The 23,028-nt window shown below is 40.2% G+C and overlaps 3 protein-coding genes across 4 annotated transcripts; 2 read left to right on the forward strand and 1 right to left on the reverse strand.

The window, feature by feature from the left end:
• Window positions 1-256: 256 nt before the first annotated feature.
• eaf1 (ELL associated factor 1) lies at window positions 257-8,124 on the reverse strand. The gene is made up of 6 exons (XM_083761826.1): window positions 7,865-8,124; window positions 6,551-6,645; window positions 6,230-6,366; window positions 5,228-5,406; window positions 4,157-4,375; window positions 257-2,602 (listed from the first exon to the last, which is right to left on the reverse strand). Exons 1-6 carry the CDS (start codon window positions 7,965-7,967, stop codon window positions 2,553-2,555), a joined length of 783 nt encoding a protein of 260 aa, XP_083617952.1. The 5' UTR covers window positions 7,968-8,124; the 3' UTR covers window positions 257-2,552.
• A 216-nt stretch (window positions 8,125-8,340) lies between these two features.
• Window positions 8,341-14,244, forward strand: mettl6 (methyltransferase 6, methylcytidine). The gene is made up of 5 exons (XM_083761825.1): window positions 8,341-8,861; window positions 9,262-9,396; window positions 10,830-11,000; window positions 11,698-11,839; window positions 12,805-14,244. The coding sequence occupies exons 1-5, from the start codon at window positions 8,583-8,585 to the stop codon at window positions 12,957-12,959; spliced, it is 882 nt and encodes a 293-aa protein (XP_083617951.1). The 5' UTR covers window positions 8,341-8,582; the 3' UTR covers window positions 12,960-14,244.
• Window positions 14,245-14,687: 443 nt separating this feature from the next.
• On the forward strand, window positions 14,688-19,633 carry LOC310855341 (asialoglycoprotein receptor 1-like). Of its 2 annotated transcripts, none has more exons than XM_083760303.1 (6): window positions 14,688-14,975; window positions 17,278-17,367; window positions 17,763-18,191; window positions 18,512-18,669; window positions 18,998-19,107; window positions 19,433-19,633. In XM_083760303.1, exons 3-6 carry the CDS (start codon window positions 17,807-17,809, stop codon window positions 19,578-19,580), a joined length of 801 nt encoding a protein of 266 aa, XP_083616429.1. In that variant the 5' UTR covers window positions 14,688-14,975; window positions 17,278-17,367; window positions 17,763-17,806; the 3' UTR covers window positions 19,581-19,633. The 2 variants fall into 2 exon arrangements, with proteins under 2 accessions (XP_083616429.1, XP_083616428.1); XM_083760302.1 differs by lacking the exon at window positions 14,688-14,975 and adding an exon at window positions 16,762-17,036.
• Window positions 19,634-23,028: the final 3,395 nt, after the last annotated feature.

Raw genomic sequence — 23,028 nt, forward strand, 5'->3', positions numbered from 1 at the left:
GAACATAGTATTAAGTAGACCTAGCAAAGTTTGACATAAAAACCACATGGGTCATAAAAACATTAAAAGAAAATAGAAGTCTGCACACTGTAACTTTGTAAAGCTCCCAGTCAAGGCTTTATTATAGATTAACGTTTCGACACAGAGTCTTCATCAGAATGTGTCTCTGTCGAAACGTTAATCAAGCCTCGACTGGGAGCTTTACAAAGTTACAGTGTGTGGACTTCTATTTTTATACTGCCTTGTCCACTTTTCCCATTCAGAAATGTTATAGTTCACACTTTAGGTTACGTTATATATTGCGTGATAAAAAATAAATTAAAACAATAGAGTAAATGGGATTTCAACCATTTTTTTATGAACCAGAAGGCATGACTTTGGTTCTCTATTGGTTAAAGTTGAATTGCTGAGTTTTTGGCCACTAGTAAGTAGCGCTACTAAGCAATATAGAACACGTGATGTTGTTCTCAAGCATGCACATGACAACGTACATGCACATGCACACAACGTGCATGGAGGGTTCAGGACTTCAGGTTTAGGCATAGTCTAGAGAAGACAACGTCAAAGTTTAGTTGTCGTACATCGACACATGCACTCCTATATCATCTATTTGAAGAGCAGACAACTCTTAATTGAGCTTGTGCTATACCCCAGGATCTTACTGGATATATAAACCTTGATATATTCTGCTGCATTGCTGCATTTCAGGTTGCCATAACCAAGTTAGCAGAAAATAAATAGTGACGCAAAAAAGGAACAAAATCTAAAGGAATTTGCCTGTTAATGTTGGGTTTTAAAAAGTTACAATAAAGATTGGAGAAAAGATGTCGATGCGTTGTTAACATTCTTCATTCTGGACTGTTACTACAGGTATATTATATTAGCTTGCCAACTTAGGAATGTTGGCCGTCAATCAAATGAATTGGAGCATGCTTCCTCACCAAGCGTTAGCCTTGAATCTGGTGGTCAACTTTGTAGCCTTAAACATGCCAACAGGTAAGGCAGCCGTATACATTTTAAGTTAGTTAGTGTGGTTGAACAAAACACTGCTTCTGCACATGTGAAATTATGAGTGTAAACAAATCAATTTGTTTCTGTGTAAAATGCCACAGTTCAACTTTAAATTTCAGCATGTTAAATACATTTGGACATACGCAAATTGATATTGTCATTGAAATGTTTTTATATAGTTTGGTGTGAAACAAAGCTAGACAGAATAGCACATAGCTGAGTAAGAACAAAGTGCTAATATTTTGTACGTCCTCAGTGCCCCCCTACCTGATCAAATGTACTCTTTTAATGCCAATGACACATGCACAGGATAAAGGTGATGACAGCTTAAGTGCGTTACCAAATCCATCAGAAAACCAAAACACAAGTTACAATTAAAATGTAATGTCCTGTTCCTCCTCAATATTTCCCTTCTTTTATAAGAGATTTTGAACAAATCAGCCATTTATTTAGTTATTTCTTCTTTGTTAGGTAGAGAACTCTATCCATAAAATCCTCTCACCAACATCTCAAGTAAAATAATGAATGTCATTGGACTGTATTTTCTTCGCTATTGAGCCCACATTCAACAAAATGTCAGTAAATATTGAGACATTTCTTGGTGAAAGGGACTTACAGAAACATAACCTAAAGGTTGACATCAGTTTAATACTGTTTTAACCACACATGCTTTTTAAAAGACTCCCTGATATGAGCATGGTGTTATGATCTCAATTCAATTTATTTAAAAGTAAATTCATAAATGAGTCATAAGTTATCTGCACCTCGGTTTTGAAAGGAAAAACTCCCATAGAGCGAAATATTTCACTCACTTAGGTCTGAGGTCCACAGAACCATGGTTACTGAAGTAACCTTCATGTTTACCACTCCTACCAGTTGGTGTTTCTGTCTGCAGGATTATGCCAGACAGAGTGGATGTAATAATCACAACGCCTGTTGACTAGCAGTGATACAATAAACAGCATTCTACGTTTTCATGTGCCCCTTTTGGGGCTACCTATGAATTGCTACCAATGATTTCTATGATCACAATGAAGTGATTAAAACCTTCACAATTAAATGTGATTTAACCACATTAACCCTGGCATATTTGTGATGTGACATATTGTGATGTAAACTTGTAGATCAGCTATTTGCACTAATAGTCATACAGAGCTTAAGTGGTTAAATAGTATACCAGGAGCAATAGATTTTAAATTCCTTACCCTCTCGCGGAGACGAACAGCAAACTAACATCAGAAGATACAAGTTAATTAAACTGCAGTACAGAAAATATGTATGCACACTCTCATATACATTTCCCTAATTTACAAATGTAAAATGTTTTTTTCTTTCTTTCACAAGTAAAACAAAAATATACAGCTAATAAAAATACACTCTTAAATCTTCGGATTGGCCAACTTTTAGGAAATACAAAGAAAAATGAATAAAGTCAAACCAAGATGTACAGCTGGTGTGGGTTACCATGTCAACGGAAAGGGTGAACTGCACAGAAGTAAGACAGCGGAGATATGGTGAAGATGAGAAGTAGGGAGAGGGGTTCAATCATCATCACTGTCGCTGCCCGACTCGCTCAGCTGCAGATCGTTTCCTGCAACAGACGGACAAACTTTCTAATTGCAGCTCATGGCAGAAACAGCTTTATATTTTTATTGTTTTATATTTAAAAAGAAAAACATATCGTCGGAAGAACCAAATTTGCACATTAATACTTCAACACAACTTTACCCTTACAAACCTTTCCATCAGCATCAACAATTTCAATTTCCTTCCTCATTGCTGTACTTACAAATTAAAAATGCTTTTCTTATATTGATGTTACGTGCCACGTAGGTAGGTTTCTCTGTAGGTTATCTGTATTTCTCCCCTGTCTCTCCTTCCCTCTCCCCTCTTTCATTCTCTACAGGGTCCATAACCACCAGTGTGGCAGACTCCAGCAGCCCTCATTGGCCAGCCTCTGATTCCCTGGCTCTGCCTTCAATCAATCATACCCTATAAAAGGGCTGTGTTGGGTTCAGTGCATGATCTCTCTTCACCAACACCAGTTTGTTTATTAACCTAGAGACCAAGAAACCTTGCTGTTGTTGTTCTCCATTATCTAGTGTGTATGCCCTGCCTTGGGACAGGTGAGACGGGGGCCCCTATACATAGACAACACGTAGGCTGAATCTATGTTAAACCACACTAGGTAAGGGATGGTTGCCACTTTTGTATTTATCCTCATTGGACAGTGTAGCTAGGCAGTCAGGCTTTTGTTTTCATGTCAGTCAGTCAGTTAGACAGTATTGTGTTCACCTTAGCTGCTTAGTTTGTTATTTTGGCAACATCCGTGTCGCCTGGCAGTAGCATACTTTTGCTTTGAAACTTCTGACCATTTTGTAAACACTGTAAATATTATCCTGCTTTAAACCACTAAAAGCGCATAAGGTACTTTTTGCCTCTAAACCTGTGTTGTCTCAATTTATTTGCACCTTTTAATGCTTGGTATCCCATTTTCATTTATGTTTGATGTTTGAACTGTGGCATACTATTGCTTTGTTTTATCTCTTCCTGAAGATCATTCCACAAAGTAATCTCGCTGACCGAAATGCACATACAGTAGTGCGGGCAAAAGCCTGTAAATAATTCCAGACCTGTATGACATATGATGACCTGTTTTCTATATGGCAGAAATGTGATGCTGATTTATTGGTGTGGCTTCGTTGAGGTGTGCTAGCCCCTCCTATGCCCAGCGTCTGTGTGTACCCCATAGCGATGATTTAATCGGCTGAGGGCTTAAAAAGTGAGGACAGAAAAAGTGATTGGCCAGAATGTGACAATCTCTGATAAGAGCGCCCCTCACTTCACACGCTATTTGGGGTCTGAGTTTATGAGCACCATAGTAATAGGCCAATGCCTACAGTTCTACAACATCGTAACAGCATCTCTTGGTTCTCTTATGTCTCATCCACAGACATAGAGCTCAGCCAAACTAACTCGAGTTGGGTTTCTGAAGCTAGAAGGGGGCTGATGTTACAGAAGAATAAGAAGAGAGATGTCATTTGAACGATTGTTTGATTCAGCTATCATTTATTTCATACCTGCATATTTTGACCAATAATTATGTGGTTATATGGGAGTGTACGTGAAGGTCTCTTGTACTTACGGAGTGTGTTCATGAGCTGAGTGCTGCCCGGCTGCCTGTCAGCCCCTCCGTTGGCCATCGGGGGGCGGGTGGGGGAGGTCTGACTATGAGGTGGAGGGGCATTGTGCTCCGCATCACTGCTAGAGCTGTCATCACCGCTCCCAGACCCACTGGCTGAGTCTGAGCTGCTGCTGCCACTGCTGCTCATCTGCTCGATCACCTCCACCTCAGCACGCAGCTCTGCAGACCAGACAGTAGGGGGCAGCACAGAACCAGAGGCAGTGATGGGGTAGTTGAAATGTCATGAGGGTAAGAACAGCTTCCCAAATTAAAATATTTACAATTCTCAGTACTCTCACCAGAAGGAAGTGTACAGGGTTTGATGAGGGCCCAGGTAGGGCCGGGCCTTAATTATCGGGCCTGTTGAGAACTCTAGTTCTCGCCAGCTGCTGGACTGCGCTAATGACTTTGGGGCGGGCCTGTCTAGAGTTTGACTGGACAGGTATCAGTAAAAATGGAGACATCGAAGAGGAAGGACGGGTGGGGAGGGTCAACACAAGGAATGGTCAGCTCCATATATGGAGATCTAAGGGTATGAGGTCAGATGTAGAGTAGCTGGCCGGCTCCATATATGCAGATCCAGGTGATGTCTTCTCCATGTCACAAGGCGTGATGGACTGGCGACCATACATGGTGGCTTGACGGAGTCACTTGCAGGTTTTCACTTTTCATAGTAATCTGAGACCTAGTGGCGCGCTATGAGCTTGTAGGTCTGCTATTTTTGAAAAACCGTGAAAATATTTATTTCAGAAAACTGGAGGATTTAGAAGATTTCTTTTTAATTTCGACGTCAGGCCTAAATGGGTTAAAAAGATAATGTATGATGACATTCATCATACATCATGTTCATGATAAAAGGCACCGCTCACTTCACACAAGTGTGTCTATTGGAAGACAGGTTATTTTTCCATTTCCTGGAAAGTAACGGTTTTGGACTAAATTTGGTTTCCGCACGACAGGGACGATATGAAGCAATGACGGGTCAAATGCAGGCAAAGCCAATCATATAGCAAGCCACTGATCCCTCCTCACCTCTTTTGATGTCATCCAACTGTGGCTCTGGGGAGGGATTGTCCTTGGAGGGAGAGGGAGAGGTCTTGGTTCCGGCACCAGGCTTGGTCGGTGCTCGAAATTGAGAGCTAGGCTGGTTATTGTTGGATCGCACCGACTGCTGTTCGATCCTGGCCTGGATCTTACTGCTGCCCTCAGCCCTGTGACACAGAAATATGCCTAATGAACCTCTGGTGCCGTGTTTCTCAGCTGCTATCACACTGGCACACTAAAGCCCCTTTTATACATAGCCCATTCAAGGGATGTTGTGCCATCATTCCTTTGTTGGGTTTATTTGTTCTGTGTATAAGAGAACAGGATGGGGAATCTGTGTAAAGTGCTCAGTTGGCAGAGGGGTCTAAGGTCTGCACAGCTATTTCTGATGACAGAAATATTTGTTGCTTGCACAAATATTCAACTGTAACATTACGCATCAATAAGTCACACTATCTCACACATGCATACTAACGCAGGTGCATAAGAGGGAGTGGGACCATCTTTTTTGGGTGAGAATGTTGGTGAGACACGACTTACTCCTGCCCTTACAGTGGTAACCACAGATTTAAGTTAACCACATGAATCATAGAATCCCTATTCTCTGGCTAATTGTTGTACAATGTGATACATTTTAGGTATCTGCTGGAAGCACTTATCCTGAGTGACATACAAGTAGGGCAAAGTAATTTAGAATAAGCTTACATTTTGTTTTCCATGTGACCTCTTTACTCCTTCTACATTGTAGCTGTGTGCAGGGTGATTTTTATCTAACCTCACAAGAGTTTAAAGCAGTTAGAGCACATTCACAACCAACAAGTTTAGTTATCTGCATCAAATCTCAGAAATCCATCGATGAGCAAATAATACACAGTGACAAATACCCCAACAACAACAACAACTTTGTCAGACAATCTTCTTCTTCTTCCTTACATTATGTCCTAATAATATGAATGCAACCTTTGGCCTGGTTTTCCTTTGATTTCTCACCTGGTCTTCTTGACTTGGATGCTGCTGCTCAGCTTCTCCAGCACAAACTCTCCAGTGTCATGGTTAATAATAAGCACACAGTCCTTCTGATATGGCCGTTTGTTCCCTTTGAATACCGTCATGGGTGGTGTGGAACCCTGGAACAAGGACAGTAAAGTATAAATGGACAAGTCATACACTAGACATTACAATGTTAGTTAGGGCTAGGCCAGGTTACATTTCCCAGGTGTAAAGACATGTGTTGTATTGTTTAACTCCAAAGACATCATCCAAAGTAGTCAGTGGACTGCAGATTAGAAAAACAAAAGTAGACATTCTTACTGGAATGTGAGGTAATGTTATGGTGACTTCATCCCCCTTTCCAACTTGCAACTCTCCCTCACAGCTTGTGTCAATAGATGCTGGTTTGAAGTCATCTGCAAAGGAAAGCCACGACATGATGACAAGTCATAGATGAAAAATATTATATCCCAAAACCATATTAAGCATTTACGGGAAAAGCACTTTTTAAATAGATACACATCACACATATACATATTCACATTAGCCCTAGACTGGCTGTGATATCACAATACATATCACAGCCATTCTAGGGCTTTCACACATACTTATATACAGTGCAGAATGCAGATAGATACATAAGTATAATAGATACATAAGTATAATAAGCATTAGCCCTAAATAAGCATAATAATATTGGATGTATCTGACGACTAGACTTCAGACTCGTCCACTGCACAAGTGCACATGCATGATTTTCCCATCAGGACACGCCTCCCCCCCCCCTCATCTAGACTGAGTGGCAAAACATTGAGAAGCATGGAGTGTTGGAGTGTGGAAGCGCTCGTTGGAAATCACTCAACCGTCCTGCGTACCACCTGTTTCTAAATGTCACATAATGCAAGAGGCATCAAAGGGTTGTGTTATTGAAAACAAGCACTTCCAAACTCTGACACTTAAAAATAATCAAATGCAGGGCATTTCTTGACAGAAAGTAGCTCATAACGTTTCTATGGTGGATTTTTATGAAACAAAAACTTGCAGATAGAAAGCTTTTCGTACAGCTGCAATGTTGGTGAGTTTAACATTGTTTAATGCAACCAAACAGGACTTTTCTGTTTGGATGATTGTGCTGTCAAGGCCAGAAAGTAGTTTTTGCCACTCAGTGGGCGTTCCCGCATAATTTACAGGTACGATGATGTCACACGCATACCCTCTATAACAGAGAGTCTCAGAAACAGGGATTAACAAGTCAGCAGACCATGTGGTGGGTGGGTAAGTGTCTCAACCCACAGCTAAGTGAATTAACAAGAGATAACTGGCTGTGTTGTGTAACACCATGTCAGGGCAAGTATGTCAATAAACTTAAATGCAACGGATCTTTATTGGCATGAATAAAGGAAATTTTTTTTGGAGAAGGTATATTATATACAACGAATAGCAGCAATCTTTTGCAGTCACTTTGGGACAAATATAGAAGCTCAAAACCTTTTAAATGGTATACAAAAAAAAGCCTCGGATGTAAAATGCGTTTAATGGTAGCAGTAGTCCTTACGGTGGTTGTATTACATTGGCTAACCTTCTTTTATCCCAACAGTTCACAAATACTGCTGCTTTTGTTTTTTTTGCACTCACATCTGATTGTGTGAAATGAGGATTTTGGCCTCTTCTCAAAGCTCTCTCCGAGTTTCAAAACATGTTCTTCTTTGTCCAAGAGCGGATTCGTACTTCCATTCATTGCGTCGATAATATGTACAGTATAACATTCACATGTATCGGATTTAATTCGGAATAAACGAACTATGCCGAGATAAAGTAGTGACAATTGAATAAAATGACAACTGCAGTTAAAAGTTAGCCTTCTGGCTAACCTTTAGCAAAACAATGCACTCTTCTTCACACATGGCCACTCCTCTTCCTGTTTTGTTCCAGTCATGAAATACCACCGGTGGATATACAAGGAACCAACATCGACTTCCTTGTACGTTTGGTCTATTTATTTCATATAAACTTTACACAAAATATATCGTCACATATTCATGATTTATTTACAGAGCCACGGCTCTACAGACAATATTTGAGCCAATGACTCGTTACAGGAAAGTACAGTAGTAGCCGGTGTCGGCGATGTAAAACAAGCGCTGCCTAAAAAAATGGTCACCGGTCCTACGGAACCACTAGTATTAGCGTCTCGTACGGAAGGAATAATATAAGTGACGGACAAGATGTCTTCACGTTTAGCTGGAAAAGTGTTTAAAAAATAAACGATAACCCTTTTAATGTAATTTAATTAAGTTAAGTATGTGAGTCATTTTCCCTCCAGTAACTTGAAGCCTGACAGCAAGGTTTCAGCATGGCACTTCAGATGAATAGCGAACTGGACTCCAGCATCGCAGTTCCTGAAGAACTGAATGACCAACAGAGCCGCTCGGGACAAACCAACAGCATCCAAAAAGAGTCGGAGAAAGTCTCAACAAGTGACAGAAGTCTCGTTTGTGACTTCAAACAGCTAAAGTTGGAGAAAGAGGCACAGAAAAACTGGGATTTGTTCTATAAGAGAAACACGACGAATTTCTTCAAGGACAGGCACTGGACCACAAGGGAGTTTGAAGAGCTCAAGGCCTGTCGACAGGTGACCACTGACTAGAGTACTAGACAGACTAATATTGACAGACGTCTTGATCCAAGGCCAATATTGTAGTATTGTAGTATAGACTCAAGAGAGGATAGACGTACACAGAGCAGAAGAGAGAGAGAACGTGCAAATTGGTTGAAAACTGGTTAAATAAACAAAGATATACCTATATTATACATATATCTATATCCATGTTGTATGTCTCTTACTCTTATGTTATCGTATGTTTATGTGCTATGGACTTCTGTCTTAAATAAAGAATATGTATATATACAATCTCCATGGTGCATACGAAAGACTCGTATGCACTATGCTCTTTTATTTTTATTTTTTACAAACTGAATAGAATAAGGCTATTTATTATTTAATTTGTTCTCTCGCCTCTCTTGGTTTCCAGTTTGAGTCCCAGCGGCTGGTGTTGCTGGAAGCAGGCTGTGGGGTAGGAAACTGTATCTTCCCCCTCCTGGAAGAGGATCTAAATTTATTTGTTTACGCCTGTGACTTCTCACCACGAGCTGTGGACTTTGTCAAGGTAAGGCATCACACGGGGGTTAACTTGACACAAAGCCCTCAGGCACTTGACTGTTGGGCAAGTACAGGTCATGTTCCACTTGCCCAAAAAGTAAATGGGTACTATTTGAATTAGTAATTTTCCGTTCATTTTAACACATTCTGGTGCTGTGCCATATGGATATACAATAGCTATAGAATATGACTTACGGGGGCACAGTTGGTAGTGCTATCGCCTCACAGCTAGAAGGTCCTGGGTTCGATTCCCGCTGTGGACGCTGTGGGCACTGGCGGCGTGTTCCCTCCTCCGTGTCATCAGTGCCCATACCCGAGGCGGGGGTTGGCGATAGGGCCTTTCTGTGTAGAGTTTGCATGTTCTCCCCGTGTCCCCTAGGTACCCTCACAAAAACATGCCGTAATCCTGGTCTCTAAAACTACCTCCCCCTGGCCAGCCGGGGCGCCTGATGGAGGGGAAAGGAACTGGTCGGAATAACGTGTCCCTTCCACGCGCTATGTCGGGCCGGGGAAATTTCCCTCTGTCAGGTGAAAAGAAGCAGCTTGGACTCCTCATGCATAGAAGGAGGCATGAGGTCAGTCCGCTGCCCCCCCAGGTTGGCAGAGGAAGTGTAGCGCCCAGGATTACATTAGATAATTGGCACTGGGTGAAAAGTAAACTGGGTTACAAAATCGTGGGATAAAAAAATAAATTATAAAAATAATATGACTTATTTTAAATTCCACAGACATCTTGTGTTTAGAGCGAAGCGAACCAAAGACGGTGGCTTCCCCACTCCCCCGTCGGACAACCTGAAAGCAAACTTCACCTGCCCGAACCTTTTATTTACTTGCTATGGGCAGTCAGGCAACCGTTAGTGTCAACTCCTGGATCATCATCACAGCAATCTGTCGAGTCGTATCCAGTCCCCTTTCTTGAAAATTCACATTGAGGTGCCCTTTATCAAGGCAAGGCAACCAACCCATTATTGCTCTAGTTCAGTGTTCCTCAAATATTTGTCCCAAGGACCCCCAAATTGACATGTAGAGTTTTTGACCACGGACCCTGACCCTCATTTGAAAGGTTGTGTGCGAAGGACCACCAGAAGACAAATTCAAAATTATTAAAACGTTTCCAAACATTTTAAATGTTTTTCAAATAGCAGATGTACAAGCTTGCAGCCCAGTGAGCTTGCCTTGTATATCTATTTTTGATTAGCCAACATATAATTGATAAAGTGGTTGAAATGATTATGATGCTGTTAACTCCTTTTGCTGTGGACCCTAGAACCCCGATCCTACCCTTACCACTGAACCATTGCTCAGTGATAATCAGTCAAAGAATGAATGAATTCAATGTTAATGTCAACTAATTACCAATTACAGTAAGGATGGGGCAGAGAAAGTGTCGCCAGAAAGTCCTTTCCCATGGGAAATAAAAACACTAACTCCTGTTGACAGCAAAATCCATTGTGCTGCCCTGAGCGGTGTTGTGCCTTCCAGTGTGACCTGACCCACAATGATTTGAGGGACAATGTGCCAGAGGCCAGCGTGGATGTGGTTACACTTATCTTTGTCCTGTCGGCTGTCCACCCTGACAAGATGAGGCAGGCTCTGGAGAACATCTGCAAGGTAAACACAGCAGGGTGGAAAATGAACACATGCTAGTGTTACTAGTAGAAGGCTTTATATATATATATACAAATTTGCCTGGAATTTGTTGCGGACCAAGAAAGTGACGTTCACATTCTTTCTTTACATACTACGAAGTTAAGAACCTGTGGAAACATATAAAAGTACACCACAATTAATTATCTTTGCCTGTTTGTACATCCGTCAGTCCTTTCCTTCCTGATTACATTACATTTTGACCTATCATTCTTAAATCATAGGTTGTACAATGAATATTTTTGTCCACTGGATTCCTTGAATCATGAAGCAACTTATGCTACAAGTTTGTGCCAGATTACATTTTCTGCCGTAGTGCGTTTTCTTCAAAACATACCTTTTGCTACTACTACAGATCTTGTCCAAAACCTGCACAAATCGGTACACATTATCTCTGGTTTTTCCGATCCTTTGAAAGTTTACCGGCCCAGGGTAGGCAATGTATTGCCTACCCTGGGCCGGTAAACTTTCAAAACCCTGCTTGGCTGGCGGAGACCTGTGCTCCAAGGAGCACACTTTTCTAGTTCGTTTATCGGTTTCCTATTGTACAAAGTTTTAAGAGAAGTTGATTACACAATATTATTGTGTACTTTAAAATGTGTTCCCAAAATATTTTCCCTACATCCATTTCATAAAGTAACCCCGTTTGTGTCCCTTCCAGGTGTTAAAGCCAGGAGGTATTGTCCTGTTCAGAGACTATGGCCTTAATGATCACGCCATGCTTCGCTTTAAAGCTGGCAGCAAGCTGGGTGACAACTTCTATGTCCGACAGGACGGTACTAGATCCTACTTCTTCTCTAAAGGTTAGTATTGTGTTTGTGTTTACATAACATTTTCTGTTCAGAAAATATGTGAAGGAACAAAACATACTTGATGCTTAAGTTAATACTCATTCATTCAAGTTTGATGTTTGATATATCTTGATGAGTTGCCTTTGAATACATTTTACTTTATTTTTTCATAGACCAGGTACCATACGGCAATGTATAAAATATGGCTTAAGTGATTGTTCAGACTTCTCAATTTAGCCGATTATATATAAAAGAAAATGCTTCTTGATTGGTCCTAGTAGTTAGAGTTAAAATTAGCTAAATGTGTGGCAAATCTGCAAAAGAAATGCTTACCACTAGGTTTCTTCACAAATGTGTTCATAATCATAAAGGTGTCTACTATAACATATAAATTAGTTCCAACCCAACTACCCCATGGGAACACATCTGTGAAGAAAGCTAGTGGTATTATGTGCAGATTTCCCACACATTTAGCTAATTTTCCCTTATAGTTGGATGTTAGCTGTTATGATTAAGATGTCAGATTGTTTGTTTTGCTGCAGACAATGCACCTTACAGGCGTATACAAAGGCTCAATTTATGTAACTTAGTTAGCATTTTATGTCGACGTAGCACAACTATGCGTATAGTATATTTCTTTATATAGATATTCCACTATTCTATTTTTATGTACCGGTATATGATGTTTTTGTTCTTGCATACTGTACGTCGCTCTGGATTAAGAGCGTCTGCTAAAGACCTAAATTGTAATGCATTGTGAGGCGTGAGCTTGTATATTTTGTTCAACACCGCTGTACCGTACAGTAACATTTAAAATATGGTTTAAGTGATTATTCAGACTTCTCAATTTAGCCGGTTATATACAAAATGCTTCTTGATTGGCCCTAGTTGGATGTTAGCTGTTATGATTAAGATGGGAGATCGTTTTGTTTCCTGCTGCTCAGATTTTTGATTTGTAAAACTTCTTCTTTTTCCAGAGCTCCTGGCTGAGTTGTTTGAGGCGGCAGGTTTCAGCTGTGTGGTCAATGACTATGTCCTCAGAGAAACAATCAACAAAAAGGAGGGCTTATGCGTCCCCAGAGTATTCCTCCAGAGCAAATTCACCAAGCCCGGGCAATCACAGAGCTCCTGATGTTCCTATACATAAACATATATACTTTAGAACTCCGCCCTGAAAATGACATGCATTAATGGGAGGGCCAGCAGCATCACTCACGATGTGCATACGAAATATTTGCCTCCCATTCTATGCAAGTAAATGGGCATGCTTCTTATGGTGAAGCAAATCTTCTGCTTCGTGTGGAGTTCAAACCTTGCTGAACTTTGAACAAGACATAGCAAAGAAGTATGTGTGATTGACCTCACTTGGTGGTGACCCATGTGTGACCAGCACTTTCATTCAAACAGACTAGAAACCAGCAAAAATATTGTGCAGTTCTTTCATTCAGCATGACAAGTTGTGGATTTCACCTCGGCAGGCGATGCAGACAGACTGACACATGGATGGACGGACAGGGTGCTAAACCTAGTCTGCCACGCCTTTTGGCTTGGCAGAGACAATGGACAATATTCCAGTAGAAGTTAAAAGAAAGAAATGCAAACGCATGATTTTTTAATAATGCTTTAGTATTGGTGCTGCACAGAAAAATAAAGTTTGATAAAAGCCAGTATACTGGTTAGATGCAGGTTCCAGAGTCCTACAGTATGGCCAGCTACATGGCATGGCCCATACATGTGACAACAGAACAAGATCTCTGCTGCTGCAACACTTTGGTTTCCTGTCTTAAAATGCACAAACAAGTGGCGGTTAAGAGGAAATGACATTACCCAAGGTGACATCCTTTCTTGTAAGAACAGTGAAGTTTCCATTTTGGCATCATTAAGCAATTGAAGTCAGCATATGGCCTTTTCTACAGTTACAAAAGCATATAAATTCCAATAAAGCAGTGCTTGGAATTTGGAACATATTATGACACATTAATAATTATAACATTTTATTTGTATAGCAAAAAACATTAAATTGCTAAACTTGCCATGTAAATCAAACAAACATCCTGCTACTGTGAGCACAACATATGTGGTTTCCTGTCATGAAACAGGGGTTACATGGCCCACTGCAACAAGAAACACATGGAGTGGAACATGCACAACCTAAATATCACCTGCAAAAGTCTGTAAAAAATGTTGCAACAATGACAATTTTGATCCAAAATAATATGTAATGTTATCTCTTATAACCACTTACTCATAGGAGCTGCTTGGTATTGAATAGTTTGTAATAAATAAATAAGAAACAAGTAAATATTTGATTTTACAGGGATTATCAGTATCTTTCCAAGTTTATCACTATTTGACAGCAAGACCTTGGGATAACTAAATGGACTGATGAGTTGTACAGTATTTTGTCCAGTGATTCATAGTAGCAGATGTTCTCTTCATGATGACAAGAAGTTCCTGTATTCAATTATTTTAAGCCACTGATGGCAAAATCCCAGGCCTAGCTCAAACTAATCTATAAAAGAAGAGAAGCTCTTGCATCAAAGCTGTCAGACAGGAACTCCAGCTGTCGGATGGTTTTGACCTTGACAGGCAAGAGAAGAGAATATACTTGTGCTGATAAATGTAGCTAGTCAATTAACCAAAGAACATGTAGAAAATGATACAAGTATTAGTAACTGATCAGTAAATCTAATTAAATGAATTTGTCAAATTACTAAGAATTTGTGCAACCACAATGGACCTGAAATTGATGGAATAAAAAAGATACCGGTATGAATGTGACAACCAAGAAAGAGACACTAAACAGGATCACAGGATGTCAATGTAACAAAAACAACTTTACAACTTTAACACGAAATTATAATAAAACCTGAACCACAGATAAGTACCTTATTCCACATCGATCCTGACAATTTGCCCCTTTGCTGTTTCGCCATTCTCACATTCAGCATTGCACTGAAATTTCCCTTTATCTTTCAGGGTCAGCCGTACAAACTCTGTCATCACCTGTCGTAGTCTGATGTCACCCTGTCTCACTGTCTCATTAACAGTAATGTACCTGCTGACATTGGTCAACTTGGTACTGGGAAGTTGATACCATGCCACCTCAATGAGGCTGCATAGCTTGAAGTTGTACCATGCCTGACAGGTAAGTGTAGCCGATGTGCCCGTATCCTGAGTGATTTGCCGCCTTGGGTATGTGAGATTTAAATTACCTATAGAGAACAGGCAAAAAACTAAAGTTGTACATTGTGTGCATTTCAAATTTAAAAGATGATTGATTGATTAAAGTATTTGCAGTATGGGTAGTATGCAGAATGGGTACATTTCAAACGTACAACTCAATGCAGAAACTGTTACTGTGGACGACACCATGATAAAGCATTATACTTGTTTACAACAGAGTCCACCATCAGTTCATCAGAACATTTAGAGACGTACAAGTATACACTACAAAAAACAAAACGACATCTCACCTGGAATCATCTAAATAAAAATAAAAGCACAAACAAAAGATAATTTCTCGCAGTACTGAAAAACGTTTCACAAAGTGAAAAAGGGCACACACATCCTGTCCTGTTAGGCTGGCTTCTGGATCAAAATTATAACATGAAATACAATCTGTAAATCAGTAAGGTCTGAGGAAGAGTCTGCTCGAAACGTCACCAATAAAAAATACCCACGAGGGAATGGCAGTATTCTGTTGTGCAGATTGTATTGTTACTATATGATGTACTCTGCCTAACCTGTCATGCCCTCTGTAGTATGAGGAACACAAAAAACGATGAGGCTGTATGATTTAAAATAATCACTCAGTCAATTATATCAATAAATTGTCAATTAAATTGGGATTAGAGAATAACAATGTAATTTGAATGTCATACTATAATACTTGACTTTGAAATGACCACATTCTGTATTCAACTATGGAATAGTACTGAATGCAGAACATTTCAGTGCTTACATTTCATGGTAAACGTTCTGTGTGTACAGTATTAATTTGTATTTACAATATGTTACTATAGCTTAATTAACAGATTAATACACTATAGTGATACTTTACCATTGTGAAGTGTTACCAAAAAAGTATTTGCATACAACATACACAATTAAAAAAGCACAGTGTTAAAGTGGTGCCGAAATATGAGTTAGATGAACATAGAAAAATACACCCCTACTGCATTAACTATTTGTGTACAGAGAAAGAATACTCCAAACTGTGTTAAAACAAGCATTGTGTGATATATCTGTACCATGGTGAATAGAACCTACTGTTACTGTACCTGGGTCATCGAATGCTGATGCAAATTGTAAGAGTGTCACCACCAACAGTACTTTGGATCCAGCAAGCCAAATCATCCTCAATCACTCACACACAAGTTAATGAAAGGGCTGTTGTGTAGACACTAGAACAGAATGTGGCAGAGTCAAGCTAAGGTACAATCACACCTGGCAATCGCATGCTTATTTTTCTGCTACAAAATAGAAACGGAATGTGCTCAGACGACGAAGCAGGCAAGTGAGGGGGAGAAGAGGACTCATTCTGTACATGTGGTTGTGTGTGTTGTTGGTGGATGTTGACCTGTGAAGTAATGTTCCATTGTATGATTATGTTCAGATTATGGGTCTATGCATTTTAAATTACTTTGGTACACACTTGCAGTGTTAAAGGGACACTTTGCCCTTTTTGCAAAAGAAACTTGGTGAGGGGTGCGTTAAGACAAGATTAAGGTTGGTGAGGGTGCAAACATGTGGTCCAGGAAGTAAGTGCTAAAATCTAAAATATCTAATATATATATCTTATTACACCCCCAGGAAAGTGTTCTAAATGGGTGAAGTGTCCCTTTAAGCTGTACTGACATTGTATTGCATAGAAATGAGAGAGAGAGAGAGAAAGAGAGAGGGGGGGAGACAGAACATTAAGTTGTTGAGAAAGGGGTATTTTACTTGTAACCCAACAAGAACCACGCACGTGGGAAGTATATGATTTGTAATACTTCTTCCTTCTTTGTGGGTGATTTCCAAACGCAGACATCTGGTGAAATGAATGACCAGTGCCATTGGCAGTTAAAACTTGAACCAAGTGTGCTGTTTCACATTTGGATCCACTGTGCTGTCATGGGGGACATAGAGATGGCAGATTATGTCAATTCTCAGGATTTAGAAGATGAGAGAAAGGGAAAGGGAGTGAAAAAGAGATATGATACAGGTAAAACTGCTCATTAATGGACACAATGTTTACTATGGTACAGGTCTATAAAATTACACATTTGTGATATTGACTAATTCAACGCAGAATGTATGCAGACTGCAGAGATTTCCTTCCAATACTTTTAACGATTTGTAATTTGTGAGACAGCAATTCTTTTAGACCCATATTAGACAAATTCTTACATGCTACAAAAAACTGCTTCTTCTTCGTCGTTGTGTGTGTGTGTGTGTGTGTGTAGAGTCAAAAGTCTACAGAGTGGTTGCCATCAGCTTTGGCTTACTGTGCATCCTTCAAGCCACTCTCAACATTTCTTTACGGGTGTTTTACTGTGAGTATTAATGAATTAAACAATTAATAATAGCACATGATGATGATAATGCACTTCTGATACCCCCAATCATCTCCAGGACATGCTGGGAATGCCATGTCCGTTTGAACAATTTAATAACAATAGTTAGCACAAATATTTTATTATAGGCATGTTCTTTTGCAAAAGGTTTTGTGTGATAGTTGGCCTATAAATAATGACATTGGCACATACATTAGAGCTATCGCACACAATGAGGCTTTAACTTCTCATTCTCAGTGGTTTGAGCTCACTTTTCATTTAAATGCAGGAGAAAAACAAGGCAGAGTAATAGAGTAATGCAAGGTCAAGATTAAGTTTAACTACACTTAACACTGAATATAAATGAGGAACCTTCGTATCTCAATTGCCTGCAGATTCTTGTGGAGAGTATGACCACCAGTTATCACACAACATTGTGATGCCAACTGATGACACCAGTCATACCACAGACCTGGCTCAAGAAGAGAGAAACCAACTGAACTATCTAAGGAAGCAGAAGAAGCGTTTACAGGCTGGTTATGACAGGTTGCAGACCAGGTATGATGACTGTAGCAGGAACTTGACTGCAGGTGCAGATCAGAGGAACCAGTTTCAGGCTAGTTATGAACGGATAGAGACCCGCTATGATGAATGTAGCCGGACCCTCACAGCAGCTGCAGATAAGAACCAGTTGGTCGAGCGCTTCAATGCTTTGACCAGAGAGAGAGATCGGTTGCGGAACGATGTCAGTAAATCGATGAATCGTATAAAGACACTTGAGAATGAGAGACTGACACATTCCACCCGGCCCCAGGCTCTACGGGGTGAGTGATGGAGATGATACCTTGCAAAAAATAAAAAATGTTAATTCAGTTGAACGCCTTAACAATAGTTTGATACATTTATTGAGTAATTTGCAACTGGAAGGTTCATTTGTGAATATGAGATGACCAATAGTAGAAGGCATACACTTTCAACAAGCAATTCTCTATAATGGCTTAATTCATAGGATGGTGTTGCTGGCAAGGACAGAATTTTGCACTTATTGAAAATCTGTATAGATTAGGCTTTATAATTCTTAGATATTACAATAGCATCATCCCAACGTGTTATCCATCCTTCCATCCTGTGTCATTGTGTTTAGGACCAGAGCAACAACATCACGTGTGTCCAGCAGGGTGGAGCTTACGCCTGTCCAGCTGTTACCTGGTCTCCTCTGAGCTCAACAGCTGGGAGGTGGCCAGGCTGGACTGCTTGAAGAGAGGCGCTCACCTAGTCGTGATAAACAACAGAGAGGAACAGGTGTGTGTGTGTGTGTGTGTGTGTGTGTGTGTGTGTGTGTGTGTGTGTGTGTGTGAGAATGTCCAAAGAATGTCTACTAGCAGTGCGTCACACTCGTCTCTGTAAAATCTATTTAGCAACTAAAGTTTAGGTTTATAACACTTAAAATGTTTGGAGGGTAATTAAATAAGGATATTTCATTCTGCACTACAAGTACATACATCCTTTGAAAGATTTAAGTTGAATACTATGGTCAATATCTATAACAAACCGTGTGATGAATTAGAAATGTATTTAGTTCGCATGAATATCAATATCCTGTAATCCTGTTATACTTCATGGCCAACAGGTAGTGCTCCACGATAGCTCAGATATCCCTGTTGACGTGTGGATGGGTCTGTCTATCAGGGACAGGATGGGAAGCTGGACATGGGTGGATGAAACCCCACTGAACACAGGGTGAGAATTAACTGAGAACAATGAGTATTTTGCTGTGTGGATATTAACCACATCCATCAAATACCTAAAATGTACAATTTATTTTAGAATGATCATATATGTCATATACCATATACTCTGTCAGTTGGAAACCTCATATCTCCAAAACATTTCATGACTAACAGAAAAAGTAGCAGATCTACAAGTGGCTTCGTGCCGCATTTCGAGCTTCTGCTACTTTAGATGCTTTTGTGTGATGCTGTAGTATGAAGTAGGCCAGGTTAATTTACCAAAAACACAAAATATTGAGATAAGAGAATGCCAGCAACAATGTTTTGTATTCTAGGTTTTGGGCAGACCAACAGCCAGCCAGTGGGGGCTCCAGCTATCAGGACTGTGTGTACTCTAATCAAATCCAGCCTATGATGGCCAGCTGGCATAATGCTCCTTGTGGAACTTCACTTCACTGGCTATGTGAGAAAGAGCTCATGTGATCCATTGGGTTCAGCTTATAGTTGTATCATACGCTGCTGTGTATGGAAACACAGGCATGTACACACATTTATGCAAGTTCTGTATGCTTACTATGCTCCTTTTGACATCTCATTGACACTTGCGCTAACACACACACACACACACACACACACACACACACACACACACACACACACACACACACACACACACACACACACACACACACACACACACACACACACCTCTGCATGCCAGCTAACTCAACCCACCTGCTCAGTGACAAAAAAAGAAGGTATTCCAAGAAACTTTGTGGGGAGTCACAAATTGTTGAATTGTTTTTGGAAGACCTTGTTGTTTTGCATGTATTAATGTGTATTTGCTATGATTCCTAATTTACAATGTACATATGATATGGTGTTTATTCATTCCATTTTCAAGGCAATGTGGTTCGTACTAGTGTTTAATATGGAAGAGATCCACGCAATCTTAACTTTAAACTACACATAAATTAGACTAGAGAATCAAAATGTTCTGTAATTGTAACCTGTGCACACCCTTCCTAAACACTAGAGGGCAGTGTTATGGTGATATTTCTTCAGTATTGCATGATACAGCTTACCAAATATAACTGTTATAGCCTACTGGTTTGTAAAGTAAGTAAATAAATCAAGACAAGCTTATTTCTGCCATAATCTGCCTCTTTAATGCTGCCAGCAAATCCATACACTCTTTCCGTGACTGGATCCTTCTGTTCATAACTTCATATGACCTCACACAGGCTCACTCCAGGGGGAGCCTCCACAGGCACAACTGTGTGCAAGTATTATATACAACTTAAGTAGGCCTACTGTTAATTCTTCATCAATCTGTGAACCCAGCAGCAAAAAAGAGGATTTTCTTCCCTTTTGAATCAGCTGCGTAGCTCTGAATCTGTCTTGAGATATTAATTCTTCATTAATAAATGGAACATGAATGTACAATAAACATAGCCTAATTGTAAGCTACTGTATCTGTGCTGTGGTCACATTGTGTGAAAGAGGACATGCGTGGCTACAAAATGACCAAAGAACATGCGTTTAAAAAAGTGAATATTTTGGCCCAGGACGACAATTTGTTAATTTCCAAGGAAAGAATTTCAGTTTCCACCCTCTAGTCTACAAGGCCCCGCACTCTAAGCGGGCACTAATTAGGCCAAACGGCTTGCGATTGAACTGCAATTTCGGAAAAAACATGTAACGTATTAAAATACGGTTTGAACCACGAAAAAGTCCAAAGTTGTGTGAGCTTGCTAAAGTTTAAATTGTTGTTTCTAAAGTATGCCAGAGTAAAGACGGCTGCAAAAGTGAGGTTGATTTAGAAATAAAATCCCATACATGTCTATGGGAGGAAACAATTATAAATAAAGTTAAATATTTTAAAAGGTATAAACTTTTTCAAAACAACTTTTTCACCAATGCAAATTCAAAGATAGATGAACATTTGAAAGTTTGAATGGAGTTTCAAAGTGAAAGTATGACGGAGTAATAAGAGCACAAAGAAGTGAACTGTGAAAAATGGTACCTTTCTTCCATCAACTCTCATTATAAAGAATTTAAAAAAAGTTAAAAAGTTAAAAAAAATTAAAATATAAGCATAAATAACTGCAAAGAGCTGAACATGTTGAACTTTGAACTACATTTCTAGCATAAAGTATGTACCAGATCTCGCCGTCTCTCCTTATGGCAGTATTTTTCCTGACCTATCTGGAGTGACCCCACTTGATCTGCTTGTTTTCTAAGGAAAACAAAACAGAAAACATTCTTTAGCCTACTTCTTGAGTGAAGTCGTGATAATGTTCCAACCCCCAGTCGATCTCCCACACATTACTATGTCATGTGCTTTGTAAAGACAGCTGTCCTTGACTAGAAATCACTACCGGTATATATCACACATTGACAGTAAACAAGTGTACACACGTACACACACACACACACACACACACACACACACACACACACACACACACACACACACACACACACACACACACACACACACACACACACACACACACACACAGAGGTCAGTAAGCCAGGGTTGTGTCCGGGGTTCAAGGTAGCACACAGTCCCAGTTCTTCCTTTTAGGAGGGGTTTTGACATATCCTGTTATTCAGACAAATCACCTCCACCAACACTGACTGGATAAGTCAGAACATGCTGACTGGACCCTGGATATCCTTCAGTTGTTACATCATGGTCTCTAAGTTGGCTAGAATAGAAAGTACTTCAAAATATACGGTATAGATGATGGACAGTAATACATTTTAATATTCCACCCTCATGACCATCATTATCTGGAAACAGAGGAAATGTTGAGGTGAACTATACAGCTTATGTCCTCCCTGAGGGGCTGCAGCCGACAGAGAGAGCATGGGGAAGTCATTCAGGTTTTCCTGAACGGTTATCCCTTCCTCCACTTGTCGTATCTTGTTAGTGCTGAGTGTCAACATGTTCTGTCTGGCCCAGTCTGCCACCCTGTGTCCTTGAGGTAATCACACAAAATGTCTGGGTTATGCTGTCTGCCAGATGGTCACCCACCCAGTGCCTCTATCTAGCATCTCCATATACTTTCTCCTCTGGTGAGCCCTGGGAGTGTGTGCACGCACTCACACACACACACACACACACACACACACACACACGCACGCACACACACACGAATACTGGACTACTCGCCCCGGTGCTTGCCCGTTTTTCCTCCCGGAATTTTCCCCAGTGAAGGGGATAACTTTGTAATATGCTATTGGCTGTTTGTATTCTTTTTGGAAAAATATAAAAAGATACTCCTGTGGAAAGGCTATAGTATTTGACTTATATTGAACCTATAAACAATTTAGTATTATTTAGTATATGTAAGGTTTTTCCCCCTCAAATGGTACCTCGTCAGATAATCCCCACATATCCTACTGTACAACAACTTCTGTGAACAGACTTCACTGTAGTAGCTTTTCATAAATTATATTTGTACTTTTTTTTAACTTGGCTGTTCTGCTGTCATGAAAGTTTATAGTTAGAGAAATTTAAAGTCCAGCCGTCTGCTGTCCAGCCTCTCCCACCCCTCACTGGGAAGAATTCTGGGAGGAAAACAGAAACGGGGCGAGTAGTCTTGTTACCCACACACCCACACGCACGCGCGCGCGCACACACACACACACACACACACGCACACGCACACGCACACGCACACGCACGCACACACACACACACACACACACACACACACACAAGAAATAACATTTTGCTATGGCCATCCAGCACGGAACCCTGCTGTAAACTAGGCCTATACTGTAAACAATGTCTGGTAGTGGTGGTGACAGTTTAATTTAATTTATTAGAAGAAGAAAGAAAACTGACATCCATAAACCCCAAAACAAATGTGTTTTGATCCCAACTTTGACTGAGGTCATGTACTAATCACATCTCTCT

Source organism: Protomyctophum parallelum, assembly GCF_964188405.1.
Source record: "Protomyctophum parallelum genome assembly, chromosome: 3".
NCBI classification, from domain to species: Eukaryota; Metazoa; Chordata; class Actinopteri; order Myctophiformes; family Myctophidae; genus Protomyctophum; species Protomyctophum parallelum.

Bases quoted from the DNA above. Each gene is read 5' to 3' on its own strand.
- eaf1 (XM_083761826.1), bottom strand. From the start codon at position 7,967: ATGAATGGAAGTACGAATCCGCTCTTGGACAAAGAAGAACATGTTTTG. The intron at 6,646-7,864 runs GTGAGTGCAAAA...TTTCCTTTGCAG, and splicing joins CTCATTTCACACAATCAGAT to ATGACTTCAAACCAGCATCT. The intron at 4,376-5,227 runs GTGAGGAGGGAT...TCTGGTCTGCAG, and splicing joins GTTGGATGACATCAAAAGAG to AGCTGCGTGCTGAGGTGGAG.
- mettl6 (XM_083761825.1), top strand. From the start codon at position 8,583: ATGGCACTTCAGATGAATAGCGAACTGGACTCCAGCATCGCAGTTCCT. The intron at 8,862-9,261 runs GTGACCACTGAC...CTTGGTTTCCAG, and splicing joins AGCTCAAGGCCTGTCGACAG to TTTGAGTCCCAGCGGCTGGT. The intron at 9,397-10,829 runs GTAAGGCATCAC...TCCTGTTGACAG, and splicing joins GAGCTGTGGACTTTGTCAAG to CAAAATCCATTGTGCTGCCC.
- LOC310855341 (XM_083760302.1), top strand. From the start codon at position 16,811: ATGATTTGTAATACTTCTTCCTTCTTTGTGGGTGATTTCCAAACGCAG. The intron at 17,037-17,277 runs GTAAAACTGCTC...GTGTGTGTGTAG, and splicing joins GAAAAAGAGATATGATACAG to AGTCAAAAGTCTACAGAGTG. The intron at 18,670-18,997 runs GTGTGTGTGTGT...CATGGCCAACAG, and splicing joins TAAACAACAGAGAGGAACAG to GTAGTGCTCCACGATAGCTC.